Raw genomic sequence first — 17,841 nt, forward strand, 5'->3', positions numbered from 1 at the left:
CAAAGTTCCAGCAGCACAATGACGTGTACACTCCCACAACTGCTGTAATAATTTGTGTAAGGGAGCACTGCACCTAATTTACCATAAAGCTTAGAACATTCGATTCTAAAAATAATTATTTTTAAGACTGCCCAATTCAGTCACTGTGAATTCAAATCCGCTGATTTGTATCAGCAGCCGAACGATCAGAGCATCATTAGTATATATACTGTAGAGCAAACTGATGATCTGAATTTAACAAGCAGAAACCAATCGCTGACAAAATAACAGAATACTGACTTATGATAAACAACATCAATTAATATTTATTTGTATCATGCAGTGCCCACATTAAATTTCTTTTTTTTTTTTTATTTATTTATTTATTAATTTTATTACAATCAATACATAGCAATCAAGTTTTTACAAAAAACAAAAGAATTATGCTAAGAACAGATCGATCCCCACCCTTGAGAGAGAGAGCAAGCCAAACGGTGTAAAATTTAAGGCTTTTAAAAATACCTAAATCAACAAATTCTCTGTGCTTTATAAAATCATTTCAAAATATTACTGATTAGATCCTGCCATGTTTTGAAAAAAGTCTGCATAGATCCTCTAACTGAGTATTTGATTTTTTCCAATTTTAAATAATATAACACATCAGTTTCCCACTGACTTAAAAGAGGAGAGTTCGGGTTCTTCCAGTTTATCAGAATAAGTCTGCGTGCCAACAGTGTAGTGAATGCAATCACAGTTTGTTTGTCTTTCTCCACTTTAAGACCCTCTGGAAGAACCCCAAACACAGCTGTTAATGGGTTAGGAGGGATTGTGAGTCCAAGACTGTCTGAGAGGTAATTAAATTTCAAGAGCTGCTGTATGCACAGCCTGTCCTGGAGGCTGTTGATAACTGCACATTTACGAATCAGAGAAATTTTGAACTTTGGTAATATTCATATTCCAAACATTCATATCAGTGATGTGACATATAAAACCATTAATTAACAATTCAAATGGCAGACTCAACTCTTGATATCTGCTCTTTTTGTCTGCTACAAGCAATACACGCTTTCATTTCTCCTCACTAACAAAAGAGCAATGTAAAAGTGAAGCCAATCACAACCATCTACGCTTCTCCGTTTGCAGTTTTTTATCTGATCAAATTATATATATATATATATATATATATATATATATATATATATATATATATATATATATATAAATAAAAGTAGTCTATATTAATATCTAATTTCATGTCAATGAGCACACGTCCAAGCAACGGTGTGCTGACAAGATTAAATTAACCATGCCTTGTCCTTCTCTTACTCTGCCAGGCCACTGCAAATCCAAACTGTCCTTACAATAGACAACTCCCTAAAACACTGAAAAGGTTTAACAGTTGGGAAAATCTGATGGAAAGGTGAATCAACATCTGTCAGCAAAGAGCAAAACTGAAAACTGTCCAAATGATATGCAATATGCAAAAGCTAAAAAGATGGGACCTGCTTGAGTAAGCAGCAGAATTTCAAAAACAAAAGGTTTAACTATCTTGATGGAGGCAGGTTTTAAATACAACTGAAGAAAAACAAATTAAAAAAAAAATAAAATAAAATGAGAAGCAGAAGGGAGCCAGCACTATGTAAATGTCTCCCAAATAATCATATATAGCTTACCGGTTTTTGTTCAGCCTTTTAACTTTTTTCTCACTTGCGTGGCTGTTTTCTGTTCCATGTACCACCTGATCATAAGCTTTGGTCCCAACTTTATTTTTGAATTCGATTAATTCTTCAAATGACATCGCTGAAAGTTCTACATGAAGAAAAAATAAAAAAGTGCAGTTTAACTTAAAAACCGAAGTCCACGGTACGTGTATATTTCTGTTATTGCTGTTGTCATAAGTATGCATCTGATCAAAGTTTAACTAGAAAATGTGTTACTGCGTAGAGAAACTGTGAACGAGAATTCAGAGGTAGCATACTTTCTAAATTTGTTGATCTTCTACAAACTCACCTTTTGTGTTGACCATTCTTGCCCATTTTACATCAAGTACTATTGCATGATTAATGTAACATGCATCAGGTTATTTAGAGAAAATACATGTTTTCCTGTAGCATAAAAACTTATGAATGTAAAGTAAAAACATCAAAGACAAATTTGATATGAAACCTAGAAGCATCCAATTACATACACAGTAATCCCTCGCTATATCACGCTTCGACTTTCGTGGCTTCACTCTATATGTAAGCAAAACTAAATATATAACGCGGATTTTTCGCTGCTTCGCGGGTTTTGCGGACAATGTGTCTTTTTACTTCCTGTACATGCTTCCTCAGTTGGTTTGCCCAGTTGATTTCATACAAGGGACGCTATTGGCGGATGACTGAGAAGCTAACCAATCAGAGCACGCAGTTAAGTTCTCCTGACTGAGAAGCTAACCAATCAGAGCACCCAGTTAAGTTCCTGTGTGCTGAATGCGGTGTTAACCAGGAAGTCTTGTCTTGCTCATTCAGCATCAACGTGTTCCGCTGTGTAAAGAGTTAACTTTTGTGCTCTTTTGTGTTTAACTTTGTGCATAGTCAAGCCCTTCATTATGGCTCCAAAACGATCTGCTCCTGCTACTGCTTCAGGGGCTGTGCCCAAGCGCCAACGGAAGATGTTAACGATTGCCAAAAAGGTAAATATTTGGATTTGTTGAAGGAAGGGAAAAGCTACACTGCTGTAGGACGCCATTACAGCATCAATTAGGCTAAGATTCTTTTTATTTAAAAAGTAGGAAAGGAATATAAAATCTACGGCCGCAGTGTCCTTTTAACCAGGGTGCAAAACGAGTTGTAAGTGGATGTAATAAGGCAGTAGTCTGGATGGAATCTGCTTTAGGGATTTGGATTGAAGACTGCCGGATGAACAACAACGGTGGTGCTACTCAGTTACCTGAATAGGCTCCTTTAGAAGGGCTGTGACGCTCTCCTTTGTTGTGCAGTAAAATTAAACTCATCGTTATTGGACAAGTCATTGTTGGTAAGTAACCATAATTAATTTTCTACTTACAGTACTTAGTACATGTACGTACGTTTAGTGTCACTGTACATACATTTACTGTATACAATTTTTCTTGCATTGTACGTCTATCATAATGGCTGTAACATATGTGATATCGGAGACGCTCAATATCTTTAAAATAATATTTAGGTTTTACTGTATATAAACGGTGTGTTTATATACATAATTTCAATGAATCTTACCTAATATCTAAGAGAATACAAAGGGATTATGCTGTATAACTGTGCAGGGAATATTTATAAACAGTGTGGGAGAGTTTATAAGGGCTTAAAATATATAAAAATAACTATACAAACATATGGTTTCTACTTGCCGGATTTTCACCTATCGCGGGGGGGTCTGGAATGCAACCCCCGCGATCGAGGAGGGATTACTGTAGTGAAAAATCTTGTAGCTCAAGTGGTTTTATTTTGTTATTGTTTGAATCCAGTCTTTAAAGTTATATGCTGTATATACCTGCATGATTGCCATTTTTCTACATGTAAATGTGATAAAATAGTACCCAAATGGTAAACCTTGACTCTAAAAGAATTGTACTGAATGCAGGTTTGTAACACCGAAGTACTTTGAGCTTTTGTGGAGATCGTTTTCTGACTTCTGTTTAGCACATATCCATAATGCATTTGATATCACAGAAATGAAGTTACTTTGGTCTGTTTTTTGGTCCAGTCAGCCACTGAATCTCTCAGAGGTTATTTGCTAGGACACATCCTAATTGTTTAATTATACAGTACACATCTACGATTCTTTATCAGATGTGGCACTTTGTAGGAACCTTTTAGAAAGAACGGATTTGACTCAAAATGAAGAGGCAAAAATAGAGATGTGGTACCAACAACAATTCATTGATGTGTGCGTATTATTAGAACAAATAAAAACAAAAGGACTGCACAACTCTTGACGTTACTTAACAGAAGATGACACACAACTCAAGCATGATCTGGAACCCATGTATTAATGGGGGTCTCTTGTATTTGGTATTAATTAAGCTACACCATGATGATTTTTGTCTAAAATGCAGATATTTGCAAGCCACTTCAAAACTAATAAATATTTATTGCAATATTATAATACGCTATGTAACTGTTTTACTTTCTTCAACTTAGGCAATATCTACCATGACTTTTCCATTGTATGACATCTATCCATCTACTAAGGGGTTTCGTATTATACAGGATTACCTGTTATGTTAACCATCTTCATGCTAAGACTTATGTATGCAAACATATTTCAGTAATAAGCGACTCACGACATGTGATAAGAAGAATTTTGCCATCATAAAAATACAGTTGGGGCGGCACGGTGGCGCAGTGGTAGCACTGCTGCCTCACAGTTAGGAGACCCAGGTTCGCTTCCCGGGTTCTCCCTGCGTGGAGTTTGCATGTTCTCCCCGTGTCTGCGTGGGTTTCCTCCGGGCGCTCCGGTTTCCTCCCACGGTCTAAAGACATGCAGGTTAGGTAGATTGGCGATTCTAAATTGGCCCTAGTGTGTGCTTGGTGTGTGGGTGCGTTTGTGTGTCCTGTGCTGGGTTGGCACCCTGCCCTGGGATTGGTTCCTGCCTTGCGCCCTGTGTTGGCTGGGATTGGCTCCAGCAAACCCCCGTGACCCTGTGTTCAGATTTAACGGGTTGGAAAATGGATGGATGGATAAAAATACAGTATGTTAGCTTTCCAGTATTCAGAATCCACCCCATTCCCACCTTCACCACTTGAAACCAAACTTAACTGGTAATATGGAGGGAATACTATAAGTAAAATATGACTTGACTTGCTTGTCAATAGATACACAATGTTTCCCACAAATAGCAGTGCACCACCGCACCACCGCACCAAGCAAATGGTTATTAGGCAGATTGGTTGAGAAGGGTCGCTCACATTACCTCAGACTTGCATCATACTGTGTGATTTTCTTTTTGTAAACAACCCCACTGCAGCTTTGTTTCTTTGTTTCTGATGATCATTAAAACATCATGGTGTGTTATTATTATGTAAATGATGTGTTCATAACAAGAAAGGGCAGAAAAGAAATTAAAAAAACGACACCAACCCATTGCTACAGTGTTTTTGCACTGCGATGATTTGATGAATGGCTGACCTGTCCAAAGTCTGTTCCTGCCAGGGCTGTGGAGTCGGAGACAATTTTGGCTACCTGGAGTCTGCAAAAATGTACTGACCCCGACTTCTAATAAATTTAAATTGTAATGAATAAAAAAAATACAGCAAGTTCAAATGTCCCATTTCACAAACAGCAACCATAATGAAGTACTTCTCTGATGTAAGAATAAAGCCGAGCGCAGAGTTGTGTTACTAATAGTGTGAAGTTCAGCTGAGCTATTATACAGTAACCTGACATTCACATATTGGAATCTGGATTATGGCACATTACAAAAAGGGTTTTCATTTTATTTCAGATATAATGTGTTTAACAAGTGTAATGATGGAGGTGGAGGTGTGTGCTGTGGCCTGATGTGTGTTCAGGGGTTCTTGTCTTTTGTTTAAACTGGCCAGTATGGTAGAGAGTCAGCTTCCTAGCCAGTAGTTCTGTGGTTAAATGACGTGCATGTTGCCTTCCTTCAATCAACATTAGGATATTAAATAGAGGAGTCGGAGTCTGAAGTACCGGAAACTAAGGAGTCGAAGGATTTAACTAGCGACTCCACAGCCCTGGTGCCTGCCCTTGCGCTCTATGCTAGCTGGGATAGGCTCCAGCAACAACCCTGGTCTGAAACAAGTGCTTTAGAAAATGACGACACAAGTGCACAGTAGACCTAGATAGGGTCATTTGGTACACTTCACAGTAATGCATATATGTGTATTATCTGTAACATTTATATTAAGACTACCTTGCCGTTGGCTTAATTTTTTGCAAAACTTACTATTGTTGGTTAGTTTTCACACCAGAAAAAAGGCAAAATATGCCTGTCTGAAACATTTTAAAAACCTGAAAGTTTAAGAGGATTCCAAGGCCCCTACAACTCCATCCTATAATGTTTCCATCCATTTTCCAACCCATTAAATCTGAACACAGGGTCACGGGGGTTTGCTGGAGCCAATCCCAGCCAACACAGGGCGCACGGCAGGAACCAATCCCGGGCAAGGCGTCAACCCACCGCAGGACACGCACACCCACACCCACACACCAAGCACACCACACACTAGGGACAATTCAGAATCGCCAATAAACCTAACCAGCATGTCTTTGGACTGTGAGAGGAAACCGGAGTACCCTGAGGAAACCCACGCAGACACGGGGAGAACATGCAAACTCCACGCAGGGAGGAACCGGGAAGCGAACCCGGGTCTCCTAACTGTGAGGCAGCAGCGCTACCACTGCGCCACCAAAAAAAAAAGAAACATACACCAAACTAGAGGATTTTTAAAAGGTTACTTCCCTAAAATTTCAATCTTTATAATCATAAATAAATAAGAGAAAATACTGTAAATTATAGACTGTCTAGAAAATTAATTGTGTCAGGTGCTGTCTTTTAAAAAAACATTGAACTAAATGCAAGGAAAAAAAAAAAAACTACCTTTCTTGATGTCCATATCTGCATGTTCTTTCATATTAGTTCTTCCTGAAATGGAATGCATCTCCAAAAGATCTGACTCCGAGACATCATCGTCTTCACTTTCATCATTGTCCGTGGTATCAGACAGTCCCATCTCATTAGATGTGTATTTACTACTGAAATCCCCATCCTCTTCAGTCTTTTCGATGGCCGCACTACCACATCCTGAGCTAAATTGACTCTCTTTAACTCCAGTGTCCACTTCATCATCCGAGCAGCTATTGCTGTTACATCCCACACTTGTCATAACATTTTTTTTGCCCATCAGCTGGAAGTTTTTTTCCATTTCTTCATCTGAAGTTCCAGTTGAATCCTCATCGCTCTCATCTTTTTTGCTTTTGAAAATGTGTTTCTTCTGCAAGGCAGGCTTCTGCTTTTGATGTCTGTGCGTAATGCTGGCCTTACCTTTGCCTTTATTCATTGTTGGATTTTACTTTGACTTTAGATTCGATTCAAAACTGCAAAAGAAAGGGCATATGAGAATTATACAGTAGCTGATTCACTTTGAGTTGTTGTATGAGATTACCTTACAAAGATCACACTTACCTGTTGAGGAACACTAGTGGCACGTCGACTCTTTGTATGTTATTTTTTGTCAGACTGACTGAATATAAACGGGTGATTTGAAAAAAAATCGGGACATTCACCACGAGTAAACACAGGTGTAGCACACTGCCTTGTACCTATCAGTTTTTGCTGATACGTGCATCCATCTCTGCTAGATACTTTATCAAAACGTCAAGTGAAGACAAACTAGGCCTGGATGGATGGATGGATGGATGGATGGCGGTCTATCATGTGGCACAATCATGCATACAATGCAGTCAATTTGTCACTGCTAGTCCTCCAAAATTACTTGCATCAGCAGATTAGAATCGCTTGAGATATAAAAACAACAAGGGAATGGGGGCAAAATTGGATGCCATCATGAAAAATTTCCTCTATGCCCCCTCAAGGAGGGGCTGTATTGGAACACTTTTAGCGCCAGTCTCATTCTACTGCAGTGTGCTGAGAAGGGTCTTTCTGGGGGTCAATAATTCCTCCTGACGCCCCAAACTAAAAGCTTATACTCTTTAAGTTAATTTTGTTATTAATGCACAATATAATATACAGCTACTGGTTGTATTACTTGTCCTATGAGTCAACGTCCTTGTTTTTTATGTTTCGGCTGCGCTATGCTTCTAAATTCCTCCTTAGGAGAACTAAATTGTATCTAATCTGATCAAATCATGAAATTACTTCTTCACTTTACACCATTCTGGCTTTCAAAAGGATTCACAGGAACACTCCACTTTTGGATAGCGAAGGAAATCCTATACACAGACGCTTAGCCATTGATTAAAATGGATTATGATGATCTTTACTTTTCAAAATTTGTTTGGCCTCGTAAATGCAACTGTGATTATATTTTGTGATAAACACTACCTTAAACTATTCCGCTGTAAAATGAACAATGAACCTGCTCCCATCAGAGAGCAAAACACAGCCTTTACATCAATGTTTCCCAACCTCGGCCCTGTGGCCTCCCTGTGGCTGCAGGTTTTTGGTCCAACCAGCTTCCTAATCAGTGATAACACCTGATAGCACTGATCTCATTTAATTAGCTGATATTATTTTTCTTTTATTTTACACTAGCTGATTACCCAGTAGCTTCACTCACTGAGTGTAAGGGAAAAAAAAATAAAATGTAGTATATAAATTATTAAACAGTAAAACATTAACATGTAAGAAGTAAAGATACATTGAGCAGTACTAGAGTGCTTTCGGGTTAAGTATATTTTAAAGACGCTATAACACAACAGGTAAGTAGCACTAACAGCAGCTTAAATGTATTTGGATCATCTCTCGGTAGCAGATACCTTGTGAAAGGCGCTACACGACCGCTGTGGTATAGAAATTACATTTTCTATGCGATCCTGCAAATTTCTGCCTGACATCGTTGCACTACGTGCCTGTGATTTAAGAGAAAAATTATTCTGAGAAATGTGGACGCTGCCCTTCCGTGCTTAACGGGCAGAAGGTCCAAAATTTAACATGAAGAGGTCGGTACATATTCTTAGATGTAATCCCTCCATCTTCTTAAAAGAATTTATCACAAAAGCAGCTTTGAATGTTGCGGGGTTTTAGTGACCTGAACTCACCTTAAGGGACAGTAAGTAGGCATGCAGCGCAATTTACAAAGCCGATCACACTCATTCGCAAAGATTTCCACTCTCCCAGGAGCCAACGGGGCACTCAAAGTGTCACAAACAGTGCGAGAAGAGAGGACGCCACCCGAAATTGCGAAGCTCTCGATCCGGCAGAGCAGCCTGACATTCCGCACCTCCGAAACGTCCACTTTGTTCTCACGACCCCTCGCCACTGAAGGCAGTGTCATCTTCACATTGTTTACAGCTCGGTGCAATTAAAAAGTAGAAAGACGGAAAGCTGTTTTCCTCATCTCCTCTACTATCAAGTACTGCGAATTAAAAAAAAGTTATAATGTGGCAGTTTCCGCGACAGTCACGTGGACGAATAAATAAAACTTCTCAGTCAGAACGTGCCTGGCAGTGGACAGCGAAGCGCTGGAGTCTAGAGGAGAGGGCGACACGGGGCACACTTCCATGGGATAGATTGCCGTGTTTGTGTTTACTTCTTTTCAATATCAGTAAAATAACTCTCACACAAATAATAACAATTCGTAAAGACGATATAAAAATGGTGTCCACAAACGAAGTGATTAGTTCCTGTATTATAATATGTTCTGTGGTCATACGTAATTTCCGTTTTGAGTGGCCATACGTAATTTCCGTTTCAAACGCGAAAAGAATTTTATATACAGTATATAGCTTCAGAAAAGCACAGCAGCATGATTTTTACATTTATAAGACATTTAGAAATATTTCTGCCTATGTTATAGATTTAAATGCTTAACTCTATTTTGTTGATTTCATTCTATTTTGCACTTTCCCTGTGCAGTTTTTCCCCTTTGTTGTATCTTATTAATGACAATTAAAAACGAGCAGAGAAGATACGCTGGCAAACAACACTGAATAATCAAAGGCTGCAAGTACTTTAGCGTCAGACCCACTAATTAGTAAATAATGGATTAACAATTAGAACACCTAGAAAAGTAGAATGAAAATCAAGATGAAAATATTGCTAAAAAGAAAAAAATACATTATTCATATATAACTGCTTAATACATTTTAATATATATATACATATATATATATATACATACATACATACACACACACACAGTGGGTATGGAAAGTATTCAGACCCCCTTCAATTTTTCACTCTGTTATATTGCAGCCATTTGCTAAAATCATTTAAATTAATTTTTCCTCATTAATGTACACACAGCACCCCATATTGACAGACAAAAAAAATAATTTTTGAAATTGTTGCAGATTTATTAAAAAAGAAAAACTGAAATATCACATGGTCCTAAGTATTCAGACCCTTTGCTCAGTATTTAGTAGAAGCACCCTTTTGAGCTAATACAGCCAGGAGTCTTCTTGGGAAAGATGCAACAAGTTTTCACACCTGAATTTGGGGATCCTCTGCCATTCCTCCTTGCAGATCCTCTCCAGTTCTGTCAGGTTGGATGGTAAGCGTTGGTGGACGGCCATTTTTAGGTCTCTCCAGAGATGCTCAATTGGGTTTAAGTCAGGGCTCTGGCTGGGCCATTGAAGAAAAGTCACAGAGTTGTTGTGAAGCCACTCCTTCGTTATTTTAGCTCTGTGCTTAGGGTCATTGTCTTGTTAGAAGGTAAACCTCCGGCCCAGTCTGACGTCCTTAGCACTCTGGAGAAGGTTTTTGTCCAGGATATCCCTGTACTTGGCCGCATTCATCTTTCCCTCGATTGCAACCAGTCGTCCTGTCCCTGCAGCTGAAAAACACCCCCACAGCATGATGCTGCCACCGCCATGCTTCACTGTGGGGACTGTATTGGACAAGTGATGAGCAGTGCCTGGTTGTCTCCACACATACCGCTTAGAATTAAAGCCAAAAAGTTCTATCTTGGTCTCATCAGACCAGAGAATCTTATTTCTCACCATTTCGGAGTCCTTCAGGTGTCTTTTAGCAAACTCCATGCGGGCTGTCATGTGTCTTGCCTCTCCTCAGTGTGTGGAGACAACCAGGCACTGCTCATCCGTTGTCCAATATATATATATATTTATAGAGTGTGGTTTCCTATGATAGATTTACATGCGTCAAGTTCATTAAACTTTAATACCATTACAGAATACATTCATGGAGTTTTTTCATTTGTAGGATGGTTTATCAAGCCAAATATTTTAACCTGTCTTCCATAACAAAGGGGCCCACCATGTTAACTCTATAGGGTGATCCAGATCTAATTATGCAGTTTTTATTACGCTACAACTTATTAAGTTTATTACATTAAAATCACCCGAAAAATCCCGGACGATTGAGAAGTGTGCGAACTGACGACATGAAGAATCGTCTTCGCGCCGAACTGGAATCGTCCCCGCATGAATCAAAGTCATCCAAGACGATCTGGATCTGTATAATTAGATCTGGAGCACCCTGTAGTGTGGATGTCAACACAACGGGTTGAGGGTGGATGTCCATTAAAGTCAATATCTGGGTGGCAGAGGGTGAAAAAAGCAGTGAACGCCGATAAAAATCACCGTTATGTTACAGATAGACCCTCTTTGCTCGTTGACTTGACGTCAAATCCCTGTGTGTTCATGAGTAGCGTAGAGTAAACAGCATCTAGAATGGTATTGACATCGGGCAAGAGAGCCAAGCAAATGTGTAAATCAAAATATGAGTATTATTTATTTATTTTTGTGTATTATTGCTGAATTGGACACTGACTTATTGAACTCCGATTTTCATGCAAATGATCTGGAGATCAAAAACAAAAATCAGGTACCTGCACCAGCTGACTGGCCCCCATTTGATTGTGTAGCTGATGTGCCTATGACAATGTTCACCTGGGAGGGCCACACAGACATAGAATCACGCTGGCAACTGGACTTCATCAAATGACACGGCATGCTAGTGGACACCAGGGTTTACAAGCCACTCGACCATTTCGAGCTGTTTTTGTTCCAAAAAGTGCCTTTCAGCTTATAAGTGAGGAGACAAACAGGTATGCAATAAGTATGCAAAACTGACATACCGTAGGGGCTAATGGAACATAAAACAGAGTGACATTTGCAGGACTGTGGAGTCGGAGTCGAGGAGTCGGAGACAATTTTGGGTACCTGGAGTCGGAAAAAAGTTAACCGACTCCGACTCCTACTAAATTTAAATGGGAATTAAAAAAGTAAGTTGAAATGTCCCAATTCACAAACAGTCATAAAAAACTACTTCTCTGCTGTAAGAATAAAGCCCAATGCATGCAGTGCATAATGTTACCACAAAACAAACATGTCAAGTAACCATGAAGCATGCTTTTCATTGACCGTATGCGTCACTATATGGGATGTAATGCACAGGTAAGGTGCGGCACCGCTTTCCATTGTGTTGTGTTCCACTGTTACAGGGAACTGTGAACCTAGCCTAAAGCCCCCCATACATTTACAGATGCACTGCCGATTTTTCGGCCGTTGAATGAGTCATCACGCGTCAAACGCCTGAAAAATCATCTGGTGTGTTCTCAGCTCCCCTTCGCTATGCGCTAGTGAAGGGGGCCGAAGGAGCCGAGAACACAGATCTCCCTACCTGTCTCCAGCAGAGGATCGTTCTGCTGATCAGCTGGCCGGTGAGTGACACAATGCACTAAACTTCCGGCTGGCTGACAGAGGAGACGGCCACTGCAGCAGACAGAGGCATCACATTACTTTGGATGGGGGCGGTGGTCGAGATTTTCAGCAAGCTGGATCTGCCCGTCCATGTGGACACCCGCAATCTGCGGCCGCCAATCAATTGTTTTTGTCTTTAATCTGGCATTATAGTAGAGTGTTGGCTTCCTAGCCAGTAGTTCTGTGGTGAAATGACATGTATGTTGCCTTCCTTTCCTTCAATGGATGTAGAAAATACATTAGCATAGTATATACATACAGAGGAGTCGGAGTCGGGGAGTCGGAGCATTTATCTACCGACTCCACAGCCCTGGATATTTGTCATAAAGAAGTATTTTATGAATCCATTGCTTTGTGTGCTTTTCAGAAAAAAATAATAATTAGCCCTAAAAGAGTTGCTATCCTCCACACCACAAGGACCAGTCCCCTCTCCTTTTCTCTTCACTCTGTACAAGCTGGACTACAAATCTAACAGCTGGTCATGTCACTTGTAGACATTCTCAGACGATTCTGCAGTTATGGGGTGTATTGACAACAGGGAATGGGACAGAGGAGAGGGGTCAGGGGGAGAACGTTGAGAATTGTCTGCAACTTTAATATCAGCAAAATCAAGGAACTGCTTATTGACTTTCACCACACCATAAAGCCTCTATTGTCCGGCCATTAGTGAGGGAGTGGATGTACACGTGGTCCACTGCTACAAGTACTTTGGGGTCCACGTTAATGACAGGTTGGAATGATCTCAGAACACAGAGGAACTAAAGAAGAAAGGGCAGTCAGGGCTCTTCTTCCTTAGGAGACTGTGTGTGTGTTCCTTTAATGCGAGAGGCGACATCCTTCACATCTTCTACAAGTCTGTGATGGCCAATGTGGTGTGCTGGTAACATCACTTCAAGTGAAGGGATACAGAATCAACAGGCTAATGAAAAGGGCAGGTTCAGTTATGGGACGCACTTTGGACCCCCTGGAGGTCATTGAGAAGGGGAGCATTAAAACAAAACTGAGTGCCATTATGAACAACACTGCACATCCTCTCTCTGACACACTAACACTGAGGACGTTCAGCCAACAAATTATTCAGCAGAAGTGTGTCACGAAGGGGGGGCTTCTTTATTCCAATAAATGCATCAATGTGACTGAGACCGCCAGATGTTATCTTTCTTTTGAAGGCTCTTGCTTTTTAGTCATTCTGGAGTGTGTTCAGCCCAAACAGTGTGTGCAATATTGATTTACTTACTTATCTACCTATGTATTAATTTATTTAAAGAGCCTGTGTAAAAAGTCAAATTTCCCCCTGAAGACAAAGTTCTATCAATCTACACAGTGTAAAAAACGTGCTTTTTTTGGCAGATGTAAAGTTAGAAGGGATTTTTACTCAGAAGAATTGAAAATGTTTTACTACAATAGCGCTAAGCTTTGGCAACATAATTTACCCAGGCACAAGTGACACAATCGTCCTTTACAACTGGACATTTTATTAAACTACTAAACAACACGGGAGACTTTGACTTCAGCATCCCCAATCCGTGACCGGCGCGACTTTCCAGCTCAGCTGAATCCGTGAGCCTGCACGAATACCAAGTAAGTAAGGGGAAAAAGTTATGGGTGCTCTTCGTCAGTCCAGAAAGTCGCAGCTTTAAGAAGAATCTCAACGTGAGTGTCTCTGATCGCACCGACAGCACAAGGCAAAGCGATTCCTGGGGAACGAACCGCCTCGGAAAAAAAGAGAACCCCAAACTCGGTTCTTTTCATGAAAACCGTCATTGCCATTAATACTATGTTGCCTAAAATTACTGTTGTATACCAAACTGCTTATTTTTGGTGCTACACGCACGTATCAGCACCTCGAAGATTAAAACGGGTTCGGTGAAACTCCGGCTCCAAATTAAAAATAGAAAAGAAAAAAACTGCACTTAACATTAACAAATTATCATTTTTTTACAAGGATTATCCAACATGTGGCCAAGTCTACACTTCTGAGGTACACCAACTACCCTAAACTACAGTCAAATCCACTGCTCGGAGGTTCAGCAACGTCTAATCCGGCAGTGAGAATCACTCGAGCTCCCGGCTTTGCTGAGGCCTTGCTCATGAAAGACAATATGAACTGTGGCATTGTTAATAGCTAAAACATAACTAACAAATCCAACTTGTACAATCATCAAGTAAATGAGATACAATTATATTCAAAAGTTTCAAAAAATGTACAATAAATTACCGTAATTGGCGTAAACCGTGCCTAGTTTGTCCTCACGTGTCCAGAAGGAGATTTAACTTCTAATATATGTAATGGCACCCAGTCGGCACTAGAGGCCGCAAGGGGATTAAAAAAAATCTACAATCAAAAACTTGGCCTCTAGATGGCAGCAGAGGCACTAAATTACGATACGATTTATCAGGCTGTAACCACAACCGTAGAGTCCGTGAGAAGAGGGCTTAAAACACAAGGCCAAGTGATCCAGAAGGATGTTAGTTCAGTCTGTTGCGTTAAAACACACTCTATGCGTTATATATTGAACCACTAAAGTCAGACTTACACTTGTAGCCGAAAATGAAAAAAACGAGTCATTTTTGGAGAAAAGTGCCAGCTTTTTTTTAATAATAAAAGTATGGATGCAGAGGAGATTCTGTGAACTATGAAGGTTTGAAAAGAAAAAAAAAAACAGAAGGACGAAATAAGGATCACAGAACAGTTTACTGGAACAGTAAAAAAAACACAGGATTGTAACAGCGAAAATGAACGTCTTTCAGACTTTACAATTGCCTATAAATCTCTCGTTGTTCCGGCCCTGAGAGACGCCGTTAAAGAAAACCTTCTTCATCTTCTTCCGGCTACTCCCGTTATTTATTTGCCACAGCGGATCAAAGCTGTTAAAGAAAACAAAAAAAAAAAAGCACAGAGAAAAAAAACTCCTTCCTTCTCGAACCCCGTCCCCTCCGATCCGGGTACCGTTTTCAGTTTCAGCGTCAGTCAGTCCTCCACGCTGTACACCGCACTCCCTCAATCGGACCCAACAGTCACTCCCAAGGGCGTTCAACCTGGCTGGGACGTTACACTATTATTTTAGTGCAAAGTCCAAATGAATAAGATCAACAGGGAGAAAGGGTGGCATGGTGGCACATGCTACCTTACAGATAGACTGAGGTTCAAGTATGGGCCACTTTATTCATCATCATTGAGATGTTTCTACACCTTGTTTGAGGTCCATGTGTGGTCAATTTAATTGACTAAATGTGATTATGAAAGGAATACCGTTGTCTTTAGAAGGTCCCACAGCTCAGCACAAACCAAGCCATGAGGTCAGTGGTAGCAGATCTTAGAGACAGGATGGTGTGCAGGCACAGATCTGATGGAGGCTACAAAAAATCCCTCCATCATTGAATGTTCCCAAGAGCACAGTGGCCTCCAGAACTCTTAAATGGAAGAAATGTGTAGCATCCACAATTCTTTCTAGTGCTAGCCATTTGGGCAACTGAGCAATCAGGTTGGCCACAGTAAGAGAGGTGACCGAGAACCTGATGGTCACTCTGGCTGAGCTTCATTGAAGCTGTGTGGAGATGGGAAAAGCTTCCAGGAGGACAGCTACCAGTGCAGCACTCTACTGGTCTGGGTTGTATGGCAGAGTGGACCGAAAGTAGTCTCTTCTCAGTAAAGTGCACATTGGAAGCCCACTTGGAGGTTGCAATAAAAGCACCTAAAATGACTCGCCTTGAGGAAGCCGGGCACTGCTCATCACCCGGATAATACCATTCCAACTCTGAAGCATGGTGGCTGCATCATCATGCCATGAGGTTAAGGACTTGAAGACTAGACGGGGTTGAGGGAAACCTGAACAGAGCAAAGCACAGAGATAATCCTATAATGAAAACCTGCTGCAGAGTGCTGTGGACCTCAGACTGGGTCATAGGTTCACCTTCCAACAGGATAAAGCAAAGACAACACGGGAGTGGCATGCGGACAACTATGGGAATGTCCTTGAGTGTCCAAGCCAGAGCCCCGGTGCTTGAACATCTCTGGAGAGACCTGAAAGTAGCTGACCACCAACTTGACCGAGCTGGAGAGGATCTGCAGAGTAGAATGGCACAACAATCCTCATATCGGACATCAGATTGTCACATCAGACCAAAAGAAGACCCCAGGCTGCCAAAGGGGCTTCATTGAAGTACTAAGTAAAGGGTCCGGATACTTGCGTCAACAAGCTATTTGAGTCTTTTATTTTTGAATCGCCTGCGTTACGTGCCAACCGCTTTGTGTCTCTGCCGCTCGCGTTGTGAAGAGGGGGGCTGAACCCACCCCAAGGGGACATGATCGCTCCTCCGAAACCCTCTCTTTAATGGGAAACACCTACAGAATTTTTTTTTAACCTCCTCTTTGCTCGATCAGCTGCTGTCTTGCTGCTGCTGTGCCGCGTGATCTGCACTTCTGTCATATCACCTATGTCCATATTTTCAATCTCTTTTCGCTTTTACCTTTTCGTCAATATCACATTGAATTTTGATTCCTTGTTTGGAATTACATCGTGTGTCACACACGTGCAACTAGGAGTGAGCTGAGTGGGCCAAGTAGAGGTAATTACCCGCCAGGCCATGGAGTGGTAGGGTATACTACACCTACCTCTGTTATCTTTACAGGCCAAACATGGGAAAACCTGCCTGATTCAATGACACTTCCGGTCCCAGCCCCTAGACTGAAGTCACTTCCGGTCCCGGCCAGATGACATCACTTCCACCTTTCGGCTTATAAAGCCGCCATCTTTCCTCCACTAGTCAGTTCAGTGGAGAAGTCAAAATAGTGCACATGAGTGCCGTATCAAAACCCTTTTGCAGCCAGGGACAATATATGGGTGGCTGCCCCAAACCTTTTTACGTGTGTCAAGGCTATTCATATTACAGTGACAACACAACGTATAACTGCCCGTGAGTGAATATCGTTTCTTTCTCTCTACAAGAAATGTGTCTGACATAACCACGCAGGCCTTCTCTTTGCATAAGCTCTTGTCTCGCGGGGTTTCGGGCCCCGGGCGTGGTTACATCGCTTGGCACGAAGACTCGTCTCGCGGGACGTGAAAGTGTCTCTCAATCACGTCTTGTCTCCTTCCAAGATTTTGTTTTATGATAGAGAGAAATTCTAAAATCCAGTTTTTTGTTTTGTCATTCTGGGGTATTGAGTGCTGCTCGATGAGGGCAAAAAAAAATAAATAAATGAAAATGGTTTAAACACAAGGCTAAAACATAACAGTAACAAAATGTGTACAAAGGTTCTGAAGGCGCTGTAGTTGTGGAATTATGAAAAGAGCAGCGCCAGAGCTTGAAGGCATCTTGCAGTAGCCGTAAATATGTATGTGTGTGTGTCCCACAATGTGATTTGGTCACTGGATGTCACAGCAGCTGTATGCAGATGACATCTGGCCTTTCATGTCCCAAATGTTAGATTCCCTTCTGTGGAGAGCCCTGTCAGTATTTGGACAG

The 17,841-nt window shown here is 40.9% G+C and overlaps 1 protein-coding gene across 1 annotated transcript in view; it reads right to left on the reverse strand.

The window, feature by feature from the left end:
- rrp36 (ribosomal RNA processing 36) overlaps positions 1 to 14,692 on the reverse strand; it is a 28,338-nt gene extending 13,646 nt beyond the window's left edge. Inside the window, exons 1-3 of the mRNA XM_039737752.1 lie at positions 14,591 to 14,692; positions 6,569 to 7,065; positions 1,653 to 1,788 (exon numbers count right to left, since the gene is read on the reverse strand). Of these exons, the coding sequence (XP_039593686.1) occupies positions 1,653 to 1,788; positions 6,569 to 7,028 (596 nt within the window). The 5' untranslated portion in view covers positions 7,029 to 7,065; positions 14,591 to 14,692. The remainder of the gene's footprint in view (positions 1 to 1,652; positions 1,789 to 6,568; positions 7,066 to 14,590) is intronic.
- Positions 14,693 to 17,841: the final 3,149 nt, after the last annotated feature.

Source organism: Polypterus senegalus, chromosome 16, assembly GCF_016835505.1.
Source record: "Polypterus senegalus isolate Bchr_013 chromosome 16, ASM1683550v1, whole genome shotgun sequence".
Classification (NCBI taxonomy): domain Eukaryota; kingdom Metazoa; phylum Chordata; class Cladistia; order Polypteriformes; family Polypteridae; genus Polypterus; species Polypterus senegalus.